The sequence below is a fragment of the Protomyctophum bolini genome, assembly GCF_963924005.1.
Source record: "Protomyctophum bolini genome assembly, chromosome: 11".
Classification (NCBI taxonomy): Eukaryota; Metazoa; Chordata; class Actinopteri; order Myctophiformes; family Myctophidae; genus Protomyctophum; species Protomyctophum bolini.
In genome coordinates, this window is record NC_137872.1 from 24,938,506 (window position 1) to 24,964,475 (window position 25,970).

Here is a 25,970-nt window from a genome sequence, read left to right on the forward strand (position 1 = left end):
GAAAGTTTTGACAGCTTCTGAAAGTTGGGGTACCATACAACCATTATAAGGCAAAATGTTCTAAATTTCATTATGCTTTAAGTAGCATGTGACGATTGTGACGTGTCAAAGTAGGGGGTTCATCATTCTGAATCTATTCCAAGCATTAGTTTTGCACGAAAAACACTCCTTGGGCAAAGAATGGCCATAGCCGTCATCACAAATGTGATGAAGTCAGCACATTTGGGCACATTAGGACACATTTGGGCAAGTGTCTATGGCTGTTTTTAGCCCAAGGAGTGTTTTTCGTGCAAAACTAATGCTTGGAATGGATTCAAAATCATGAAAACACCCTAGTTTGACACGTCACATGCTATTTAAAGCATAATGAAATTTAGAGCATTTTGCATATTGGCTGTTGATGGTACCCCAACTTTCAGCAGCTGTCAAAGATTACGCTAGGGTGGTTGAATATAAACCAATGTGGGATATGTTAGTAGTCACCTTTACAAACACATTGGTGAAGAAATGTATTCCCAGATTTGACATTATACTGATATTATTCCCAGACTATTGATGATCTGCATTCTGCAATACTGGAAACGCAATTCTTTCATCCCATACCCTATATTTACCTTATGCACACCGCTGCCATCTTGCCAGCAAGGTGCTAACTAGGTGCAACTTCCCATTAGCAAAATTCCAATACCCACAATCTCTGCCACTCGCTCTCTCACACTCGGTCACTCCAGCATGCCAGTGTTATGGTGAAACTGGTGACCAGCCAAAATATGTGACCATCTCGTGGACTTTACATAACGTACATGGAGGTCTTTAAATATGTGGCCTAAATACTGCTAGGTTGAACTCTGATAATAAACAAAATGCAATGATTTATGTTGGGAGACTGACGTTATATGACATCTACTCTACACGATTGTCACATATTTCAGCAGGTCACCAATTTCACCGCTGAGATTTGGGGTGTTGGAATTCAGCTAAAGGCTTGGTATTCCAGGCTATTGACCCTAGTGGCAGAAAGGAGAATATCTGTAGCTTTTGATGTTTTCACACCACCCCAGGCATCGGAGAGGATATGTTTTTGATTGGTTAACTTAATCAAGTAACATGAATGAGTCCAGAGCCATTGAAGTACGACAGTTACGAGTCTTACGACATCTCCGTTCACTTCATGGGGCCAGTCCAATGGTCTACATAGATTCTATTGGCGAAGAGCATTGCGAAGAGTGACAAAGTCCTGGACCGGAAGTTGGCAGAATGCACTGGACTCAGGCACCAGCCCAGCTTTAATGATCTTAAATCCCTTTATATTAATAGAAACATTACAGAGACTTTAGTCACTGTACAACTTTAAAACAGTTGTCATGTTGCACACATGCCTAAAATTGCTGATATTTGCACCGCCCTCGTTGAAAACAATGGATTTCAAACTCCAGCTTGTCACTCTACAGGGCTGCATGCTCGAGCACCGTTTTCTGACCCCTGAATGGCGCAACTCTGTATAATTCAATGGCTCAAGGAGTCTACAGATAAACACACAAAGATAAGGTTAAAACGAGTTTTTTCGCGGTGGGTGTATGGTCTTTGATCCTGAATGAAGGAAAACTTAAATGTTTAACCTTTACTGTATCTCGTTTATTTATTCAAACATAGTTGACAAACAATTGTACGCTTGTAAAAGTCATGAGCATTACAACATGCCATACAGAATCTCAAATAAATAGGACCTTGATGCCAAATGTCAGTATGTACAAATGTGGTAGGCAAAGTTTACAACCCTTACAAACCTATGTACACCATTAAACATACTTTAGCAACCGGCTGGTGTAGTGCTCAAAAGGAATTCCCCATAACTGTGAAATAACCGAGAAGATTGGAGTCTGGACTAAAACCTCCAAATTATACTTCCAAATTATGGAAGGTGTAGGGGGGATGACACCATTTGAGGTTTTAGGAGAGATGTGTCAATGGGAGCAGACAATTCAGGGCAATAAATAGAATGTCTAATGCACACGAAGACCCGAGGCATGTCAGACCTAGACAAGTTTACAATGTTAATCGACAAGTTTACAATGTTAATCGACAAACAAGTGTTGGATGGAACAAAGGCCACGATGACGCACCAAAAATATACAACGGCACCCAAAGCTGACAGACTGTCTCTTGGTAAGACAAGAGTTCTGTCGTTTGATTGATTGACCCATTAAGACAGGGAAAAGCACCCGTGGCATTTTAGCTAAAAATCATTATTTTATATTTTGGCTATTCAAAAATAGCAGATATACAAGCTTGTAGATCTGCTATTTTTGAAAATCAAGAGAATTTGTGCAAAACTTTAAGGGGTCGGTGGCCAAATACATATAATTTTGGGAGTCCTCTAAATGAAAAGGTTTGAGAACTACTGACATAGAAACATGAGTTTTTCAGAAGACTGTTAGGATTTAGAAGACATTTGTAGAATCGGCCTCAGCAGGTCTTAAAGGAGAATTCCATGCTAGAATGCTTTCTTACCTTTCTTTGTAGTTGTTACGTCCCCACCAAAGAGGTCCAGGTGTTTTTTTGTGCAAAAACTCCTTATTGGCTATTTTCCCTACCATAAGCCCTCAATGAATTGCATTGCATGGAATGGGAATTGAATGGGGCTATGGGGTGTTATGCTAGTTCGCTTATTTCCATCGAAAGAAGTAGTAAAGTGTGCCGCATGGGATATTATTTACATTATGAAGAGAGGATATATACAAAGAAATTATAATTTTGAGCGATGGAAATAAGCGAATTAGCACAACACCCCATAGCCCCATTCAATTCAATGCAATTCATTTAGGGCTTATGGTAGGGGAAACAGCCAATAAGGAGCTTTTGCACAAAATAACACCTGGACCTCTTTGGTGGGGACGTAACAACTACAAAGAAAGGTAAGAAAGCCTTTTAGTATAGAATTCTCCTTTAAGGGGTTAATTCGGTGGGACTGGAATACAGTGAAAGGTTTCCGGAGCCAAACTCAACCACTCACATTACTAATCGATAACTAGTTACATGTCAGAATGGAGGTGAGTATGCCTGTCATCCGAAGATATTAAAAAAAATAGAAAAATGTTTTAACATTTCATATATACAAAAAAAGGCAAAACAAACATTCCCTGAACGTCAATGACCATCTGTCGAGGAGAACACATCTTCACGAGAAGATGGAAGCAAATGATGTATCGACACGGACACTTGTGTCCCAACTTGCTTTCAAATACATGTATCATAAACAGTCAAATCATCAGCGTTAATGTACTGTTACTCTAAGAGTGAACAAATGCAACCATACGGACCATTGCGGATCCATTTAGTCACTCTCCGAGTTACTGTTCGTTGACATAAGATATTACTGTGTAATAAGCAGAGGAATTGGGGCTTTGAACAACGAACATCCACTTCAGCCATGCCTGTGGATATAGTGGCCGTTATTCCTGCCCCCGATATGCCACGCATCACACCCACTGTACACGGTTGTGCAAGCAAACAAACTAGAACTATTGAATCTTAAAGCATACAGTAAGATTTAGGTTTTAGTTACTTTGAACATATCCCTTTTTAAATACAACACATTCTAAATAGAAAATGAGCTTTTTATCTGTGCAATGTAAGTACAGGAGAGGTTAAGAGAAAGCTGCGGTCAAATCAGGACCTTTGTCACATATACACTGTAGTAGTTGTCAGATGTGCAGTGGAACCAGGTTAATATAATTGTTCCATCTCGGAGCAGAGGTCTAGGGAGCAACGCGTCTGTGTTCGCATCCGACACAAGCACAGTACGGCGCGGTAACAGTACACTGCAGCTTAGGCACATGCCTGTGTGTGGTAGATATACACACAAAAGAGCATCTATGAATGCACACTACTCTGCACACAGGTGCTTGCAGGTGAACATCGAGCTGCAAAAATAATTAAAAAATAATAATACTTAGAATCAATAAAATATCATTGTGCAGTCAAGTCTCTCTCTCACACACGTGCGTGCCACACACATTAAGCACACACACACACACACACACACACACACACACACACACTCACATCTTTCGCTCAGATGCACACAGACGGTATGCACACAATGTCATGGTCTTTTAAGTGCCCCGCGTTCCCTGGTTCTGAGGGGTGCGGACGAGCTTCCTACAGAGGTTCTAGTCTGGGGTTGATTCAGGTAGCTCATACACTGAGAGGCAACATGCTGGGTGGAGACACAGCTCTGGATGACGTCATGGAGGTCAGGGAGCTGGGGTCCAGCCCGTTTACAGTCCTGAGAGCAATAGAAACACGTGTGAACGCAGCGATACCACTGAATGGTATAAAGTAACTAAGTACATTTACTCAAGTGCTGTACCTAGACTGGAAACCAGACGAATCTGCAACAGGAAAAAAAATGCCCTGGTCAGATTGGGTCTGGCACTCTTCAGTTTGAATTCGATTTCACTAACCCAAGAGTTGTGAGTGACGAATCAGAACCCACTATTCAAAGTGAGCCTTATTTTGCTCTGATGTTGTTTCCCCTTGGAAATAAATCTTCCACACAAGTACACTTTTCAGGAATATTTACTACCCTACTTAGTGTTTTCTATACCGGTACTTCTATTCCACTACATCTCGGAGACAAATATTGTACTTTTTACTCCACTACAATTATTTGAAAACTTTACTAGTTACTTTTTATATTTTGATTAGTATTACAAAACATACAGTACATTAACCACTTCAGCCCCATTTAAACTTAACCCACGTTCCCGCTATTTAATCCAATATCTACGCTGCCTAGATTGTCTTATTACCTTAAGAGCATACGTCGAAGTATTTGCCGCTTTGATCGACGAAAATATAGTCCAATGGTTTGTTGTTTGTGAGAAGAAACAGGCGCCATGACAATGCGAAACGAGAACAGCCTGCACAGCGCGTTGCAGTGAAACGAGAACAGCCTGCACAGCGCGTTGCAGTCCAACGAGAACACAGAACAGCCTGCACAGCGCGTTGCAGTGAAACGAGAACAGCCTGCACAGCGCGTTGCAGTGAAACGAGAACAGCCTGCACAGCGCGTTGCAGTGAAACGAGAACAGCCTGCACAGCGCGTTGCAGTCCAACCACCACCCCGTTCACTTGCATTGAGCTCATTCCGCCCGAAGCCCTGTAGACCAGACCAGAAGTATGATTTCCGGTTTCGTCATCATAACACGACGGCCTCGACACCAGGACCACGACAAATCCGCTATTTCTTTTTCATTATTTTAAAACGGCGAATTAGAAGGCATTAAACAAATAGCGGGTTTAGCGTATTAAGCAGAGCTGATCATTGGATTAAACAATTTAAAGCCCTGAAAGTGTTAAGTAAAAAGAGCACTTCTTCCATCACTGAATACGCGTCGGTATTCAATCCACATCTGCTGTGGGGGTGACATGTTACTGTATATATAACTTTGGCACTTGCTAAAGCCAAATCAAACATCAAACAGGGACACTATAGCCGGGACTCACGCTTTGTCAAAGTAAGTGGTGTGTAGCGAGTGGGAGAACTTGTTGGCGTTGCTATTGAGAAGTGTGCCGTTGGCTGCGTTGTTGTAATTCTTTCTCGCTGCCTGGTCTTTGGCAAAGTTTCTGCAGGCAGCCAGCTTGGACTCAAGCGCCTGGTGACAAGTAAATGGTGCATTTAGGAAACATTTAACATAACGCATCATGTAGACAGCAAAACACGTCACCCTACTTGTAATTCGAAGTAGGGTGACGTGTTTAAACAGTTCAACACCGGTAGAACTACAGGTAAATTAAATCCATCCAATTGAGAAGAATGTAGTGCACGTACCCCGACTTTCCTCAGAAGGTCCCCGACAATGTTGAGAGCAGAGATTCTAGCGGAGGGGGTGAGAGAGTTGCTGCCACAGCCATTGGTCAATGCTAGAATGAGGCACACAGATCACGTGAAAAAAAGTGTTAATTAAACCATTAAAACTGGGAAAGCATCCGTGTCATTTTAGCTATATAGCAACATACAGTATGAAGAAAACAGAACAGTACACACAGTTTTTAGAGAACAGTGGTTATTAAAAATAGCAGATATACAAACTAACAGCATGTGAAAGCTGTGTGTACATCTGCTATTTTAGATTTTTTTTGTGTGGGTTTAGAAAAAGATTTAATAATTTTAAAAATGTTAACACAAATCTCTTCTGGGCACACAACATTTTCAGATGGGAGTCAGCGGCCATCATATTTTGGGGGGAGGGGTCCTTATAACTACCGGTATAGAGGGCATTTGTAGAATCGGCCTCAGTTCTAAATTGGTTAATACATCAGACACAGGCCCACCTGCCCCGGCTTCAAAGAAGCAGTAAGAGAGATGCAGACCTTTTGAGTTGATGAAGGGGTGCTCTAAGCCCTTCCCTACAGGTGTGGCGGGGAGTGATAAGGACGCCTGCACAGCAGAGTCCATCTTGTCGATGTCTAAGGTGGGCGAGCTGGGCGCCGACATCCTGTCTGTGGTCCTCTCCCGAACCGCCAGCTCCTGTCTCAAGTCTGCAGGAGAAACGCATGAGATGCCACCACTTAACCACATGAACCAAGGAATTGAAAGTGGGTGCTTCTTTTGGATCACACATTTCTCCAGCACTTTAATTGAACAGAGGAGGTAATGCTTTGTCTCCGTCATACCTCGCGCCTCATCCTTCAGCCGCTGCACAGAGACCAAGAGGGACTCCTTCTCATCCAATTCGCTCTCCAGGAATGCATTTCTCTCGATGGCTTGATTCAAACGACTCTCAAAATCCTCCAGGGACACTATCGTAGCCCTGAATGTAGAGGACGGGGTGAGACTGAGCAACTAACTTCATACCAATGTGGAGGCACAAAGTCTGATGGAAACGAACATGTAATGCATGTAATTTAAACACTGGACAGTTCATAGGCGGCGATGAAGACCTATAGGGACTGAATGACGAGAGTTGCAATACAGTCATGTGAAATCTTCAACTTTAACCGTAACCTTAAATCTTTTAACAAGTCTATGCATGCATCTACATCCTTTGAAGCGGCTGCTATAAAACACAAAAGACTGAGCCAGACGTGTCCCTGACCTCTTAGCTCTCTCCAAGTCATCATTGGCCTGCTCCAACTCTCTGACATATTTGTGAAGCTGCTCCTTGATGCTACGAGTCTGCCCCAGGTCATCTTCTAGCGCGGAGATCTGCTTGTAGCTCTGGGCGTACTGCTGCTCCAACTTCTCCTGTGATGGGCACAATGAGAATGAGTGTGAGTGAGAGTTAGAGTGAGGGAGAAAGAGAGGAAATGAGGGGTTTAAGTGAAACCGTGGCATGGATGAAGAAGAGCATATAGTTATAGAGAAAAAAACCCTCAAACTAAGATAATAATGCTTGACTTACTTTGTCGGACCCCCATCAACATCTGAGGCTAGAAAGAGAAGCCTTGCGCATTTTGGGCCCTGGTCGTGGAACGTCCCGCAGACCAAACTCAACTTGGCTTTAGCGATTTTGTGAGAGTTTTGTCATGGACACACTTCCCAGACACCGCTCCTGCGTCTCAAATGTTGTTGCTCTTACAGACGTCTGTACACGTCCAAGGCACCCCGTGGTTTTGATTCTAAAGACGTGTATACACGTCATTAGCATACTTAGTGTTTAATAGGTCTGTCATTGTTATTGTCCTGCATTTGTTATTACTGGCAGAGCCGTGTACCATTTATGCCTCTTGGCCAGTCACACACATAAGAGACTCTAGTCTCAATGTGTTTTACTGGTTAAATAAACACATCTCCTGTTATAACCACATCTTTCCCACCCTAGAGGAGGTCTCCAGAGTGAAAAATTGCTTAGTGAATAGGGCCCATAATTACTAGTAAAAACATTCCTTCACATTATGAACTTATTACAGAGCTTAATCACTAGGAGTGTTGCTCATCTGACGTTAGGGAGGTCAGTGCAGGGTTAAACGCAGGGCTGCTTGCCTCAGCTCTGGCCCCCCGTGGGGCACAAAGACAGGACAGCATGATTCATGCCTCTCATTTCCACACACTGTTCACACAACTCTCTGACGCATACCACACTCACATGTTAGCATCATGTGAAAACCTCCAGGCCAAGCCTCCATCTTCTGCAGGTGGAAATGGAGAACCCATATAGATGTATGATGGGGCTGGTTAAAAGAGAATGTTGCGTGCTGCTATCTTAGCATATTTTCAGTTAGGCTCACACAGTATAGCCCCACCAAGCCTGACTTTTTTAGACCGATGCCGATTGCGAATTGAGATCGTCCGAGCCCAGCGATTACCAATCTTTTGACAGATATTTTAGGTTTAGTGGTACGTACATATCCAGACATATGTATTAAGTGTAATCATTATAAAAGGGGGGGGGGAAAAATACTCTCCACATACCAAAATCTTGTTGTTGGACTCAATCATTCCTCATAAAAACAATATTATTATTACAAACAATTTAAACAAATTTTATTAAGTTAAAATTAAATAAGAAACAAAATAAACTAAAAAGCTCACAACTTGTTGCAATTTGCAAATACCGAAGTCATCAAAAAACACAGATATATGGGTCCGGCTCTGCTCACAGGGATGGCCACTCCAGCCTGGCTTCCATCGTTAAGAGAAACCTAGTTTTCTATTTTCTCTCACCTGATCCTGACATCCTGATCCTATTACTGTACAGGACGCGACAGGATTACCTGAGGGCATGCCCTGGTTCACTGACACAGAGGCCACTCAGGCCAGCCCGGGCCCCAGGCTTCATGCCCTGGTTCACTGACACAGAGACCACTCAGGCCAGCCCGGGCCCCAGGCCCTGGTTCACTGACACAGAGGACACTCAGGCCAGCCCAGGCCCCAGGCTTCATGCCCTGGTTCACCGACACAGAGGACACTCAGGCCAGCCCGGGCCCCAGGCTTCAATGGTTCACTGACACAGAGACCAGCCCGGGCCCCAGGCTTCAATGGTTCACGGACACAGAGACCAGCCCGGGCCCCAGGTTTCAATGCATGTACAGTAATACCCATATATCGTTATGGCTGATATATCGATCATCATTTGACTTCTTTGGCGACATTATGGTATGGCAATTAGCAATTTTGCAGCCAATGTGATTATAGCTAATTGGCAAGTGACACATTGCTTGTTTAAATGAAATTCAGTTCAGTTTTCAGTTTCAGTGTTTATATTTATTGATATTTCAACTGGCTGACTGATACGGTATATTAACAGTCTCATCAAAAACCGTTGGTGATTGGTAATTTGGTGGAGTAAAACTCTCCAAAATTGGGATCAGACCCAAACATCTGGCATTGGTTCTAATCTAATGTACAGTACCATTTTGTGGGGTCACAGCCTGAAAAGTTTGAGAGCCACTATGCATAGTGGCTCTCAACCTTTTCAGGCTGTGACCCCACAAAATAATCATATTTGAACTGGGACCCCCACCCTGACAAACACTTAAAAGGGTCTGTACCTTGAGGTTGTCCACCTCGCTCCTCAGCCTCTGGTTCTCCACCTGCAGGTCTCTGAGGCGGTGCTCCGACTGCCCCAGCTGGGCCTCCAGTTCAGCCTCCAGCTCCCGACTGCCCTCCTGGAACTCCTGCAGCTCCTCCTGGCAGTCCATGTAGCTGGACCAATCAGAGACATGATGAAACGTACATCGTTAACACACACACACATAAAGTAGAGTTGTTTAATATGGTACCAGTATCGGAAAAGCTGGCGATACTGCCTAAAATGCTGGTATCAGCGAGTATGCCAGTCTATGACATTCCGATATACTCTTACTGTATTAATTACATTGTTACTAGCACTAACAATTATTAATTGATTATTGTTTTGAGGGGCACTAGCCCCTCCTATGCCCAGCATTGTGTGTACCCCATAGCGATGATTTGATTGGCTTAGGCTGAAAATTGAGGATAAAAACTGAGGACAGAAAAGTGAGAACACCAAAAGTGATTGGCCGGAAAGTGATGATGTACGATGATAAGAGCGCCCCTCACTTCATACGAGTGTGATTTTTAGTGTACATCAAGTATTGTACAGTACACACACAATAAGTGTACATAATTCTCCGAGTAAGGTCCATTTGGAAACTCTGCAGGGAACCCTGAGGGTCCCAGGACCCTACTTTGAGAACCACTGTCCTAGATTAGACACTAGTATCGGATTGGGATGCAAGTTATGGGTATCGGTACATGTCCAACACACAGTGGGAAGAGACATTAACAATGAAAGTCTCATACCAGCAAACCTGTCCAGTCTGCCTCATGCCTTTCTGTGCCGCTGCTCTGACTGCCTGAATGACCTCAAATGATCAGTGGCAAGCTCTAGAACGAGGGATGTCTTTTGTCTGTGTGTAATATGAGTCAGGGTTACACACGGATTCTGGTAGCTTCAGCTCTACAGTTAGCCACAAAACCACAGACTGAACACAGTAGCCAGAATCACAGAGCCTATTTGATATGATTTATTTTGCAGGCACCTCTAGGCTGTATTTAGCCTTCACCCCCTCAAAGAGAGACCGCTGTGCGGGTCAGCATGTTGAAACAAGTAGTCTGACTCTGAATTTTATAGCTCTGAAGAGACAGCCGAGCTGAGAGCTAGCACGTTCAGCTAGTTACAGTACATGGCAGTTCTAAAGAAACAGGTTTGCATGAGTCTTCTGTTAATGGACAGGTTAAAGGTCCACCATACTGATAGAACACAGATGGGTCTGAAGCATCAAAACACTAGATGTAATCCCCAGTCTGGTGAAACGCCCTGTGAAAACATCTCTGCCAGTTTCACTGGACAAATATAGGCCTAGTTGAGTAAATATCTCAAACAGATAAGAGAGGTAGGACTAGTTGCGTAAGTTCAGGTTGTGTAGATCATTTCTTTAAATAATGACCCGAGGCCTTTATTAATTCTGACATCAGTTTATCTGATGCTATGCTAGCCTAGAGAGTAGTGGTGGAATTTGTGAATGGATTGTTGTGCAACTTGTGCCTGGTCATTCCACAAATACCGGCAGCATGGAGGCTGCTTCCTCAGCACCCTGGGCATCATGATGACACTCTGGTTCAACTTTACCCACTACAACCGCCTCATTCTCTCTGTTTTAATGACACACCATGTGTGAATATTCCATTCGTGAAAATGACAATTGCCCAAAAATGCGGTTTAACAATTTCACCCTGGCGTCCTTATTTTGGGCGTATATTTATAGGCAAAAAGGTTCCAAATGGTTCAAAATCTTTAAGAAATTAGGTCTGCTATTTTTGAATAGTATATAGATAAAATGGTTAAACATAACATAAGTAATAGGCAAATACACTGTATCTCAGTAACATTTATTAGCCATAATAATAAAAAAATACTCTGCCCAGTCAGCCCATACACACAGTAATCACATGAAATATGCTCAAATCGAGAAGGTTGTCATTATATTAGTGCATGTGACCACTGTCACATAACTAAAACATGCAAGTTAAACCAAGGCTAACTACAGCCTTGGAGTTATTTTTCCACACGTTGATGTTTTCTTTCCTCCATGTGTACCCGCAGCAGGAAATACTTAAAAATCCTCCAGGATGTTAACCCCCTGTTGCCATGTTTCTCTTTGCATCTGAGACACATGCAGGTATAAAGGTCCTAACTACAACAGGAAAGTGTCAACCATGAAGGAAACAACATAGGTTAATAGAAAATACGGCTGTCATAGCAGTTCATGTCAAACATAGAACAAGCTCTCAAATAGTGTTTATAATAGTGTAAATAGTGTAATCCAAGCCTTACAATAAAATAGACAATTACTGGAGCAGTGAATACTATAGTAAAAACTAGCAAATTGGTTAATCTATTGATCTTCAAATTTACCAAAAAATGTGTACGCAAGAAGATCAGTTACAAGTAACTTTTAAACACTTTAAAGATACCTACTAAGAGTTGCTAGATTTTATTTGACTTAAAATCTTTGTAATAGTAACGTAATGTGGAAAGCAACACCACATTTAACAAATACTCCCTTTATAAAAAAACAATGGAGGGTCAAATGCGTAACAGAGCACCACTTATGATATACGACACATTATGGCATAACCCGATTTGTAAAAGTGAACCTAATAAGGATACCGTATGTCACTCGTTCTCAACCCTCAAGGATTATTGCATCAAACGTAATCGACAAACTAAAACAACTGGTCAAACGTTGTCGGAATTATCAAATATGAGGGGTTATAGTTTTCACAATATTATTTAACTGAGTCAATATAATGCCTAGACTCCTACAATTCCACTCCTTGTCAGGATGGAGACTGGAGAGTCCCCAGTTCAAATGGGATTATTTTGGGCGGTCCCTAGCCCTAGAACGGCTCTTGTTGTTACACTAGAATTTCGTGCGCGCTACGCGCGCACTCATCCCAGAGCGACTTTGCCACGCACTATGGGAAGAAATAAATGGCGGGAGTTGACTCCACATGTAGTAACGAATGGGTTATTGGAAATGTACCATTGTTTTGTCCTGAATATTTCCACAGCCTAAGTACTAAAGGATTGTGACTGTGGGACAGACATACAGTCTGACATACAATAGGCTACACGTGTGCACAGTGAATAAACAATGACCTATATGCCCAGAGTTCTTAAATTAACATAGTTGGATTTTAACAGAAAGACAATGCCATAAATCAGTCAAAGTAAGTGACAGACTCAACAGTAGCACACAGCATGCAAGGCAGCGATGCATGCATGCAAACATGTTTGTCCAGCTGAGATTTAGTGTCTCCATCTCTCTGTGGAAGAGGTTGCACATGACCTGTACGGCCACACTGAGGCGCTCCAACACAAACACAGACACAAAACAACACCACGCTGTTTGTCCAGTTGACCCAAATCAACACCAATACCTAGCCTGTTTGTCCAAAACACAGTATCTGCTGGCCACGTGTCTACTTCGCCACAACCTAATGTTAGTAACAAATGTAGGGGAGAGCCGCCAAGGTTGTAACGCTTCACGGTTGTAACATGGACGTTATATCTTGATTGGTCAACGCCACCATGACGCCATCGCGTCAGTATGTGTACAGCAACGTACTCTACGTGGCCAGGAGTTTGAAGTTTGAAGTGTTTACCTTCAAAATGCGTCTAATTTTACACCTGGAGTATATGTGTGGTACAATTTTTGTCTTTGGTGTTGGTGAATAAAAATCCACATGGATGTGTTCATGCTTATGTTCTTCATTAGTTTGCATCGTGTTTAGACGGAATTCACGTTCATTCTGGTCTGTAAGCAACTGCAAAGAAAACTTGCAAAAGCGGGTCATTTGTAACATGTGTTACAAATGGTCCGCTTCCATTCAATGCCATTATATGTAATATTTACATATTTGACATATTGGCCAATATTATATGTTCTGAAATGGTATTGTATCGTGTAGTGTATTCTGAAATTAGTTTAGGGTTGTATAACGTTGTACAACTCAATCAATCAAACGTTTGTTTAATCAATGTATTGCCCCATTGAAAAAAAAAGAAATGGCCAAACTGGTACTGGTACACCCGATACTATTTAATATTTCCCTTATGTTTGATACATTTTCTTATCACATCCATGGTATAAAAACAATGCTAAGGAGTTGCTTCAATGAAATGTAATTGCTTTAAGCTGAGAACGATATGTTTAATGGTGTTTTTTAGCGTTGTTACATTTATCATGCATGCCGTTACAATTGATCCGATATGCGCAGCAAATGTAACACTGAAACAGCGTCCACGTTCGGTTGAATAACTCCCGACCTGTTTTTTAAAAAAAATAACTTGAAGTGGTTTATGGTAGCTGACATGTGTAGGTCCGTTGCCTGAAAATATTACATGTGTAGCTAAACGGATCTCTGAGTAAAAGAATGAAACGTGCAAAATGTTACATCCTTGGCGGCTCTCCCCTATTAGTTTACTCACAGCACAGCACCGTCACTCCTGTCAGTTATTTCGTCCTAATAACTTGAAGTGGTTTATGGTAGCTGACATGTGTAGGTCCGTTGCCTGGAAATATTACATGTGTAGCTAAAGGGATCTCTGAGTAAAAAAATGGAACGTGCAAAATATGTTCTAAAATTGTATTGTATTGTGTAGTGTATTCTAAAATTAGTTTAGGGTTGTATAACGTTGTACAACTCAATCAATCAAACGTTTGTTTAATCAATGTATTGCCCCATTGAAAAAAAAGAAATGGCCAAACTGGTACACCCGATGCTATTTAATATTTCCCTTATGTTTGATACATTATCTTATCACATCCATGGTATGAAAACAATGCTAAGGAGTTGCTTCAATGAAATGTAATAGCTTTAAGGTGAAAACGATATGTTTAATGGTGTTTTTTAGCGTTGTTACATTTATCATGCATGCCGTTACAATTATTCCGATATGCGCAGCAAATGTAACACTGAAACAGCGTCCACGTTCGGTTTAATAACTCCCGAGCTGTTGTGTGTATTGCGTGGTGAAAAGGCCGTGTGTTTGTGTTGTAAACAACTCATGTTATGTCTGCGCACACTGTATGTTGCTATGGCTGCTGACGTTAGCATGTGTGCTATCAGGCAAAAGCTGAGATAGATATGCAACTACTACTGGGGAAAATGCCATACAAAACACAACACCTAATTTCGGAATGTTATTGTGACCTATTGAGCACAATCAGACCATCATGATTTGCTTGCTGGACCTATAATTAATTTATTAGCATTAAATGTCCACTCGCCCATCCAAAAGAAAAGCAAGATGGCTGCGACAGATTGTGAGCGCGACGGACTACGGAGGCCAGGAGGAGCAGAGCTGGTGACGTAAGAGGCAGGCAGTGTTGCCAGGTTTGCGAATTGTAAGCGAGTTGCAGTGTATGCAAGTAGCGTGGTTAAATTCCTTGTTTCTCGGCGTGTTGTGGCACCCGTTTATCTGCTGGCTCGATCGTGATTTTCATAAAAGTAATATTTGCAGAGTAAATAAGAAACTTGAACGGCTAAAAAATAGGCTATGTCAGTTCGGGGAGGGTGGCGAATTTATTTTGCATATAGAGATGTGTGGTAAAAGTGTGGTTCGGTCGGAGATAGAGCATGAAGAATGAGTATGGGTACACCTTTTCACTTGTATAGTAGATACAGTATGCACAGTATTTCACATACAGAGCCATAGAACACCCAGGTTAATTTCAGTTCGGGTTCAAAATGTGCGCCATAAATGTGATAAATGCTCCGTTTGTACTCACCCATTAAATAATTCCAAAGACGTGGTGTGAAAAATGGTCCTCTAGTTTTATATCCATGTGAAAGTTCTGGAACAAAACGCGTATTTAGTGAATTATCTCCACTTTTTCAAGAGATGCACACGGACATCTTTCTCTCCGGGCGAGGGGGACACAGACACAAACACAGACGTCATCACCAATTGACCAGGGAAACGCAAAAGTTTGCAGTCACACAATTGGCAGGTGTGTGATTAATTACCCAGCACCTATCGCAAAGCACCTGCCAATTGTGTGACCGCAAACTTTTGCGTTTCCCTGGTCAATTGGTGATGACGTCTGTGTTTGTGTCTGTGTCCCCCTCGCCCGGAGAGAAAGATGTCCGTGTGCATCTCTTGAAAAAGTGGAGATAATTCACTAAATACGCGTTTTGTGCCAGAACTTTCACATGGATATAAAACTAGAGGACCATATTTCACTCCACGTCTTTGGAATTATTTAATGGGTGAGTACAAACGGAGCATTTATCACATTTATGGCGCACATTTTCATATCTACAAGGAAACGATGGAAGCTATCTATGCCTTATGATACATGAAAATTTACGAAGTATAATTAAATGATCACAGGCATTCTAGGTCTAGGCGGTCCCCAGTTCAAATATGATTTGGGCGACCGCAGTTCACATATTGGGGGGGGGGGGGGGGGGGGGTGTCGCAGCCTGAAAAGGTGGAGAACCACTACCTTATGTAACCAACAGGCACCGTGATTTCCACAGAATGTGTACCCCACAACAATGGGGTACACACACAGTACAATTAAGAGAGCTTAACAGAGAAGTTCAACATTTTGCCTTGGAAGGAGCTGCTGTTCAACAGTATGACGTGTGTGTGTGTGTGTGTGTGTGTGTGTGTGTGTGTGTGTGTGTGTGTGTGTGTGTGCGCGTGTGTGTGAATGTGAAGCAGGATGTTCCAGGAAAAGACAATTTGTTCACAGAGAACCCTCCCCAGGGTAAAAAAGGTGAAATGAGTTGATACTACAGCAGTAAAAACGGCTATAAAATGTTAAATAAGTGATATAATAGTTTTTTTTAACTGTTCATTTTCATGCCACAATAGGTTTGCTTAAAATACACTTGATTTCTGATAGGCATACTACTACATAGCTTACCTTTGCTTATATTTGAGGGTTAAAGACTTCCAGTAATCAATTTCCTCGTCCTTTGAAGCAAATTTTGGAATCATCTCTGTGTCCATGGTAGGGCAGCCTACAGGTAAACAAGAAACATTAAATCAGCTTTATGGACGTGTTCACACGTTACAAAGAGCGTAAATAATAGACTGAAGGCTAATGCTAACCACTTGAACCCATTTCTGGGCATCATGTCATGATAGGCAAACATTCCACGAAAATAGCAGATCTACAAGGTCACAATCCGACCGTTGCAACGTGATGCATTGTGAGATATTTGGTGTAGACTGTAGAGGGATGAAAAATTAGTGGGCCAACGATCTATTTTTTTTTTCTAGGTTTACATTTTTCAGACACATGACAAACTTAGTTCAACACAGACGTTAAATGTGAGACATTACATATTTCCATCCTTAGGCGGTACAGACGGTAACAAGAAGACTCGCCACTTTTACCCGGGGCGACTCTTCTTCACATTCTGGCAAGTTTTCTTCACTTCATTGAGAGAGTGTAGGCAAGCGCACCACAGCTCAGTGGACATTAAATATAGGCTACCATGTTTGATAAGTCATATAAAAACATTACTTACACCCAAATGAAAATATAAACTTCACAGATTATAGATCACTTGGAATTATAACAATCTGTTGAGTATTGCCTGAATAATGCCACTAGTGAAATCCCAACTTTTATCGATGCGCCATTTCGCTGAGAACCTTGTGGAGCCTGCACTTTGGTCAGCTTCTATTGTTTTAAATGTGCTATATAAATAAAGTTTGATTTAGGCCTATATTGGAGCAGGTGTTGGCAAATAACTAATTACTGTAATGCCATGCAGTGAAGTTGCGCAAATATCAACTCAATTAGCAAGCGGAGCTGCTCTCATGCACTCTGCACTGTCTGCAGCACAATGACTGCAGATCTCTTCTTAAAGTTGACTTATTATGGTTTACTTTCAACCATAAACCATAATATGATTGACAAACCTTGGATTATAATTCTTCATCGACCAACAGCGCATGCAGCATGACTATGAGGTAATTTAACTATGTGGGATTTCTCCATCGGCATCGAATCGCTCGGAATCGAGTCGTCTTCACTTTCGGGGCCATATTTCTTCCCCTTTTGGGGAGTCTTCTTCACTTTCCGGAGAAAAGAAAATAGAGAACTCGCCCCGGGTCGAGTCTTCCGGTATTCGTACAGACTACTGGCCTGATCTCCTGGGTGATGCCAATCCCATATCATCATCCACAAAGAAAATGGACACAGATTAGAGTATAGGCTAGGGTAGATGCCCAGAACTGGAACCAATTTCCTGTAACTAACTTCCCATGGTATACATACATACATACACTAATCACTAACAGTTAGGGCCTCCTTTTGAGTTTCCCCGAGTGAGCTACAGTCCCAAGTGGGCATGGATAACCAAAACTCTGAGGCCATTCCCCCCTAAATTACTTATGAATCAATGACTGCAGCCTCTGATGACAAAGCCCGTTGTTGGAAATCAGAGCTTCGTTACTTACAGCATGAGCAGTAGTACTCTGCAAGCTTTCCTGGATGTGACGGAGGGGAAAGAGCTCCAATGCCAGGGAAGCGTTCCACTAACCTCCTCATTAAAATGTTTAACATCCTCTCTGGCAAAGTTGTGACATGAGGGCAACAGACCCACCGTGCTTTGCTTTATATCAACCGCTATTCATTTAGTGAGGCTAATGAAAATCACGTAGATCAAAGCTGTGTCTGATGTTGGCCTGAACTGAAGTTCCGGCCACAGCCTTTTCATGTTGTATCCTGCGTAGGGAGAACGCCACTTTGATTGTTTCGCTAATCTGGCTTGCTATTTAACATTATTTTAAATCTGAGCTCCATGGAACAGGAACACACAAACACCAGCGTTTTTTGGACACAATTCAACATGTGGATTGTGTGGAGTGTGCATTGCAACGTGTGAGGCATAAATACAACCGCAAAGCTCAACACTGATGTGGTTCTTCTAGGACTGTTATCCAACTATAATCCAACAGCAGCTCAGAGGGATTTCTAGCACACAGGTCAGAGGCAACCAGTGGACCTGGTGGTACCAGCCAGGTCAACTCTAGTCTTAAAGTCAACCAACTCAGCTAAGCACTTGTAGGAAATCTCCATAAATAAACCAATTGTTATCGAAGCATTTTGATTGGCACCACATTTGCCAATCTAAATAAAATCAAATCCAACAGAATATCACTGTGGTCTGGTCTTGTTCATAGGCTAGACTAGAGGATGTGCTAGTGTTATTTGCAATCACGACACTTCTTTACACTTTGAGTTAGATTAACACCCCAGATCTCACTGTGTATATAGACTATAGGAGGAGGCGTGAGAGAGACAGGACAGCTCCTGTTTCCCCTTCAACATTCCTCTGAGTTGACGCTAGGAACACAGGCATCCAACTCACGTGTCAGACTCATACTTTTCTGGGAATCACCACCAGAAATACACAGGAAACAAAAGAGGCCCATCCGGGTGGAGAGAGAAAATATTCCCAAGTTGCAAATTAAATATTTGAGCTTTACTTTACAATAAATAAATCATTTGATAAGATATGCAGACCAAGTACCCCCATTTTGACATGCATTAGGCCACAAACCCACCTTTTGATGAAGTTTCTGTGTTACGCCTTCATCAGCAATTTATGAATATTTGAGCTTTAATCATAAAAGGGTATGTCAGGGGTATTTCCTTTCATTATACTGAAGCCAGCATTAAAATGTAAAAACAAAACAAAAAACACCTAGCCTAATTTATATATTATTCACTATTGATTAGAACACCATTGATTACAGAAGTGACCAAACAAGAGGCTGCTGCTGTTTCCATAGTGATCAGATGAATGACTCTCTCAGCCCACCCATTATTAGCCTTGGATCAAGACGGTCATTAAAAAATAAAATTCATTCATTCATTAGATAATATATGACAGTCTTGTATCAAGGCTATACCCACCCATTATATTAGAGCTGGAGAACAGATGAACCCATTTGCTACCTTGACTAGCTGTGAAAAAAGCCACTGCTCATCTGCCAGAAGACTTGGGTGAGGTGCTGGAGTCAATGGTTTAGATATGAAAAAAATAAGGGGAGGCTCTGCACACTCAAATCTGTGCAAAATCGGTTAAATTTTTTTTTAGCGATGTAGTATGCTTTAGTGATGTAGGTAATCTTACGTATCTCTCTCTGTTTTGGTAGGCTATGTGATTTTGTCGTGTCAATGTAAATTATGTTTACAGTATATGATAATGTTAGCAACGTTAGCCTGGCCCTCAGCTAACCAGTTTCTCAGCATAAAGCATATAGATATGAAGTAATCAACAGAACAGCTATGTATTTATTTTGTTTTATGGACACATTTATTTATGTAGTTATAAATGTCCATTCATTGTAGACAATCAGTACTGTCAAGAAAAGGTCAAAAAGGTTGCCGACCCCTTCTTTATATACAACGTTTTGGCAAGATAGTCATTGTTACTGTTTTAATAGAATTATTTTACTTTGACTTTGAAGGTGCACATGTGGCCATTGTATTATGATGTCAAAAGACGAAGAGTGCCAATGCTGCAAGGAAATACCACAGGTAAATATGTATAGCATAGTAGTATATATGTATAGTTATTATATAGATATTCCACTGTTACTTTCTTAGCTTACGCATGTTTCATGATAAATGCTTTTTATGTGATGTATTCCCATGCTTTTTTGTTCTTGCTTAATGTAAATCGCTCTGGATTAAAAGCGTCTGCTAAATGCCTAAATTGTAAATTGGATATGGTTGTGAAGAAGGTTTGTTATATTTGAACCAATTGTCCTACAGTTGCTTTGCTGTGTATTTTCTACTTTTTTTGGCTCCATTTCTTGTCGTGTGATGTGTTTTTCTGTCCTGTGAAGCACTTTGTAACTCGGTTTTGAAAGGTGCTGTATAAATGCAGCTTTATTAATTTATTATTATAATTAACTGGCCTTCTCGTGCCGTTTTAAATACACTGCAGATGTGTGGACTCAGAGAGTCCAGGTTTGCACTGCAGTCACTTAATTGTCTTGTATTGTAATGTATATTTATTTAATACACCAACCAGGCCAGGAACAGGTCCTTTCCAAAACACCTCATAGTGTTGTGAATGTGTCCACCTGACCTGGGTTTACCTAATCACCTTATGTCTGGTGGTCCGCAGTGGGACAGTCCACACAGGCCTTTCATAGCAATGTGTGCTATTGGCGATAGACATTATGCTGCTATGCTATTCCATTTCTTGCAGCAGGTTCGTCAAATTCAATATACAGTGTGTAAATCGGGGACAAATCCATCATTCTAATGTGATTTAATTGACAGCCAAAATTCCATCTATACATAACGAATTTAACCCTCAAAACGATAGAGAAATGCAGCCATTTAGTCATGATAAAACGGAACAGGAGCAAATGTGACAGCTGTACTGTCATGTTTACAATATCATCATTATGTATTATTTGTTATTGACGTGTCGTGTAGGAGCAGGACAACAAAAATGAAATGGCAAAGTCTCTATAGTGGCGAAAACTGGCGATATACCACCAGTCACCACATCAAAAGGTAATCGACGCTTCTACAATGACCCGCTGACTTCTGTGAGTGCTAGCTGTCATCGGCTTGAATCACATAAACAAAACACATCTAACCACATCAAACATATTAGTGTTAAATGTTTGGTTCTGTACCTGTTGTTGTGTTTCTCTGTATGTCGCCTTTTGGAGCTCGTTAATACATCCAACACATCTCTGATGTTCTCTTCTACTCTGTTGGACGTGATCTCATCTTCATTATTCTGTCTGTGGTGTTTTTAGGAAACTGCCAACGCGACTCTCCGAAAGGCGTAACTTCCGACGCGGTGACGTCAGTCTGAGTCACACCCACGTTTACGTCAGATTGCACACGGGCAGATGAAAGCCAAACTGCCAAAGGATGCAGTCTACAATTCATTGTCAATGGAAGCCAGCGACATGACGTTGCAAAGACGCAATGATGCATGTAGCTCCTCCAAATCAAATCACAACGCTTCTTTGCGTCGTTTCATCTACCGTGTGAACGCACCACCAGGGCTGATAGAAATAGAACAAAAGTAGATGTTATCTCGGAATCCGAGATTAAAAAAAAATCTCAACGTCACAGTTTATTTTTTATGTTTATCAACACAAAATATGAAAAAGTGTATTTTCTGACCAATCTCATCATCATCATTCATCATCATTATTATTATTATTATTGCTTATTTATTAATTAATTATTTATGTATTTGTATTTGTAACGTGTTACCTTCACTTTAATGTTTTCAAGAAAGAAATGGAGAAAAAAAAGGAAAAAAAATATGCTTCTCTATGGTCGGTGACCACAAGATGGCGCGCTCACCCCACCTGTACCTTTATATACATTTTGGTGGAAATTATTATAAGCACCTGAAATTGTACTTTTGATTTTCTCACAGTTTTCATTTGTTGAGACAATTTTTATGTTTTCATGCTTAGAATTGTATTTGTTAATTATCTTAATGTTTTTATTTCACTTCATATTTTATTTATTGATTCTCTTTTACTGGACTTCTTGCGTACATTGTCATGTTTCTTTTACGGTTTTTTGTCTCGTTGTTGCATGTTTTCTTCTTCTTCTTCTTCTTCTTTTTCTTCTTCTTCTTAACATCATCCGCATCATCATCATCATCATCATCATCATCATCATCATCATTAGCTTATTATTATTATTATTATTATTATTATTATTATTATTATTATTATTATTATTATTATTATTATTATTAGCCTAGCTACTACTCCGAATGATTTATTTTTGCTGTGCGAAGAAGTATAGGAACCATTGGCTGCATGGGAAACAACGGAGCACGAATGAAATGTGAACCTGCTTGACAGCTTCTAACAAAACCATTCATTCAGGGTACCCGATCAGCCAAGTCACACAGGTGACAGCCGGGCCCTGTCTTACAAGACGTTTCTCTTTCCTCCACCCGCAGACGGTATTCGCACAGACAACACCAAGAAAATGCTGCGATAAAAGAAAACGTGACGAGAGAGATGAACACAACGATTTGACTTCAAAATCATTTTGGTCATTGTTGATTTTTAACACTTTTTTACGCACTATAGTGCCGTCACTGCCGTGTAGCCTATTAGTTCAAGTTGTCAGCCGCAGTTATTCCATGGACGTGTGCACGCACGAAGTCCAAAAGGACGCACAACAAGAACCAGAATGTCCGGTATGCTATGAGTTTTTGTCTGGAACAGAGAGGACACTGAGCTGTGGACATGTATTCTGCCACGACTGTTTGGTCAAAACCCTGGTGAGCATCACGAGAGATGGAATTATCAAAGACACTATCATATGTCCCATTTGCAGACACCTTACGTTCATCAAGAAACAAAAGGAAGTTGTGGTGTCACTTGTCACGGAAAAGGATGCAGACGATGGACAACAGACACTGGAGGTTCCTATCTCTCTGCCTCTGGGAGACCGTGGACATCTCCATGACGCACGGCGCGCGTCCTCCACAAACGGCGGAGCATCGAATTGGATTTTGCGCTTCTTCAGAAGAATCTCGGAGAGAGTGAATCGAGGCAGGCTGGTCAGTCCCAGCCACAAAGCCTCTCAGATATTTATAATCAGCGATCAGGGGCGACCCATGGTCGAAGAGGATGCACTTAGCGTTGTTATGACAGTGGTCCAACCTCAGCGCCGGCGACGGCGAAGGATTTGTACCACGGCACGATGCTTGCTTGTCTTACTCTCAGCTTTCACTATTCTTGCGTTAGTGGCTGCTACCCTACCTTGGATTTTGCTGGCATAGCCTTTATATGATGATATAATTTAGATTCCTGAATGTATTTTATGCACATAAATGACATAATGATATTTGTCATGCTAGTGTCAAATGAAATGAGGACCTGACATTTATCAACCTATAGGCCATATGCCACAACGCAGTAACATCACTTACAGTTTTCCCAGAGTCAACTATACATTCATGAACACATCTTTGAATTGTACTATGAATTTCTGCCATGGTGCAATTGCAAAAAAAATCACCATAAAGTGACAAAAAATGTAAACATGCCTCTGGTGTGTCACCTCACTAAGCAACTGTGCAAAAACAAAGTTAGGGCAGAGAGTTGAATCTGCATTCCTGCAGGTTGTGAGATGTTTTACCTGTTTTGTGAGATCTTCAAAATGTTACAAAACACATTCCAAAAGGATGTTTCATGTTATGTAAACTCTAGCTGCGGGTATAGTATCAGAAACACTTTTAAAACTCAAGGTTAGCTGGATAAATGCAACAAAGGGGCACTGTAACCCACCCCAACAAATCCCAACTCCTTTGTTCACTTTCTATGTTGTTGGATACACAGTTTCCAAGCACCAGGCCATAAGGCTATGGACAATGTAGAAAGGCAGCCTAGATTACACAGACCTTCTGGACTGGGGATTTATTTTTTCTCTATTGTCCTCCAGAAAAGACAGGGTCCAATTTTGGTCTCAACTAAAATAAGGCTGTGTGGGTATTATATAATTATGACCATATGATACATCAACAGCCCTCAGGGCGTTACGTAAATTGCAAATATATCTCCTCATCTCTGGCACCCAAATCACACGAATAGATATTTTTGGTCACATATTCAATGTCCATATTTTTCAACAGCAAAGGCGAAAAAATAATAAAAATAAAAAGGTTAGTAGTCATTAACGTGGTCAGGTGCGATGCCCTCCCCGTTCAGGCTGGCTTACTTTGTGAACACAGGCAGTGTAAACAAGCTCACCTTCAAAAGTTTCTGCAACAAATTATTAATGTGTCTTTGGGAGGCCCAAGGAGGAGATAGACTTGCAGATAGAGATGAGCAGATCCTGGCTGATTGATGTAAGGAGATAGGCTGACTGTGCACAGTGTTGGATTACTAGTGATTTAAAGGGTCATAATTGAGGCCGAGCAGGGACACTTTAAAGTGGGCGAAAATAGTTATTAGTGAAGGTTATGCACAGTAATGAATGAAAGTGCTGTAACAGCCACTGCAGATTCTAATGCTGATTCACTGGACAATTAATATGCAGTAGAGTGAATGACTGAATAACTAATACATGATCCCATAAAATGCAAATAAAGTGAGCTTATACTCACTCTCCAATGGAGAGTGAGTATAATGGAGAGTCTCCATCATCAGAACTAAATGTGTGCACTAATCCTATCGCAGTTTCACTCTGTTGGAGGCCTTCGCCAAACTTGCTGCTCCTGTCTTACTGGTTTTGAAGAGCCTCATTTTTCCATGCTGTGTCTCTGGTCTCACATTGTGTGGGAGGAAGATAATAAATTACCTTCATTGAAGCATTAAAGCAAATGCCATTGACTTTAGATATGTTCCATGCAGAAAGGATTAAATCATACAATAGATTAAAATGTAAAACAATAAATAAAATAAAACTTTCCTGATTAAAACTTTCATAAATAAATTGTTTCAAATCAGCACTGTGACTCAGAATGAGAGGGTTTTGAATAGGAGTTGCTCAAATCTCTCAGCAAGTGTATGTCTCCACCTTCCGGACAACCTCAAATGTTTACCACCATTGACAAACGTCTTGAATGGGAATACTGTGGTTTCTCGATATTCAACAAAGTAATTAAGAAAACACACAAACCAGGTGGGATTATTAAAAATGTAGAGTTTAATATATATCTATATATATATTTATTTCTGACATTCTGGTAAGGATTGCCGTAGGCTTCACAGTACATACTGTGTTCCACTTGATATGCTAAGCAGAGGGGAGGGGGTCATTGGTGGGTTTGACAAGCGGCAGGTTTTTTTGTACACCTAGTTGTGACAGCAGAACGAGGCAGTACAACCAACAACGTCCACACTTATACTAGTATTGCTAAAATGACTCCCTTTGGTCTGGATCTTTTATTGTGATCCACACTCTCCATATAGAACTCCGTGCCACGTTCCATCAAGTACCCTTCAAAAATTGTCTTTGCTATATCCCTAAAAAAGACAATGATCGTCACAAATCATAGATTATCAAAAAACACTATCTAAGTGCATGCATGACATTGTCAGATATATCCTAATGTGTACTCTCTGGCAAAAAATCTCCTCGAAAACGAAACGTCCACATACTTGCTCTAAATTTACACAGACTTGTTTGACGAGTGGGAAGGAGACTTTCATAGCAGAAATATAAGGTTCAATGCTTGACTTTGAAAGTCTGTGGGTGTGTGCCATTTGATGCAAGGTGTGGTTCCACAGCTGCAGAAAATCACCATACTTGTTTAAAAAATGTATATGCTGTAGGACAATGAAAAGTGTTAGGAGAAGGAAGTTACACATTTATCGCTTCAACTGCGTAACAAACACACCTACAGTATACTGTATGATGAATGCATGCTTTTTAAGTGTCACATGAGTTCCAGTTATTATGCAGAGAAGGCTTTAGTATAAACACTGCAAACAGGCTCTCAT

General features: G+C 41.2%; 2 protein-coding genes across 3 annotated transcripts; one reads left to right on the forward strand and one right to left on the reverse strand.

Moving 5' to 3' along the window:
* Positions 1 to 1,613: 1,613 nt before the first annotated feature.
* Positions 1,614 to 21,287, reverse strand: ndel1b (nudE neurodevelopment protein 1-like 1b). 2 transcript variants are annotated; one of them, XR_013964891.1, is made up of 10 exons: positions 21,171 to 21,287; positions 16,417 to 16,513; positions 9,499 to 9,652; positions 7,104 to 7,252; positions 6,682 to 6,818; positions 6,379 to 6,546; positions 5,837 to 5,928; positions 5,512 to 5,660; positions 4,017 to 4,288; positions 1,614 to 3,986 (listed from the first exon to the last, which is right to left on the reverse strand). XR_013964891.1 is itself a non-coding variant. In XM_080776109.1 (9 exons), the coding sequence occupies exons 2-9, from the start codon at positions 16,500 to 16,502 to the stop codon at positions 4,198 to 4,200; spliced, it is 1,026 nt and encodes a 341-aa protein (XP_080632235.1). In that variant the 5' UTR covers positions 16,503 to 16,513; positions 21,171 to 21,287; the 3' UTR covers positions 1,614 to 4,197. The 2 variants fall into 2 exon arrangements, 1 of the variants encoding a protein (XP_080632235.1); XM_080776109.1 differs by having other exon boundaries at positions 1,614 to 4,288.
* Positions 21,288 to 22,409: 1,122 nt separating this feature from the next.
* On the forward strand, positions 22,410 to 24,155 carry LOC308323275 (RING finger protein 222). The gene has a single exon (XM_080774995.1). The coding sequence runs from the start codon at positions 22,661 to 22,663 to the stop codon at positions 23,303 to 23,305; it is 645 nt and encodes a 214-aa protein (XP_080631121.1). The 5' UTR covers positions 22,410 to 22,660; the 3' UTR covers positions 23,306 to 24,155.
* The last annotated feature ends 1,815 nt before the right edge of the window (positions 24,156 to 25,970 follow it).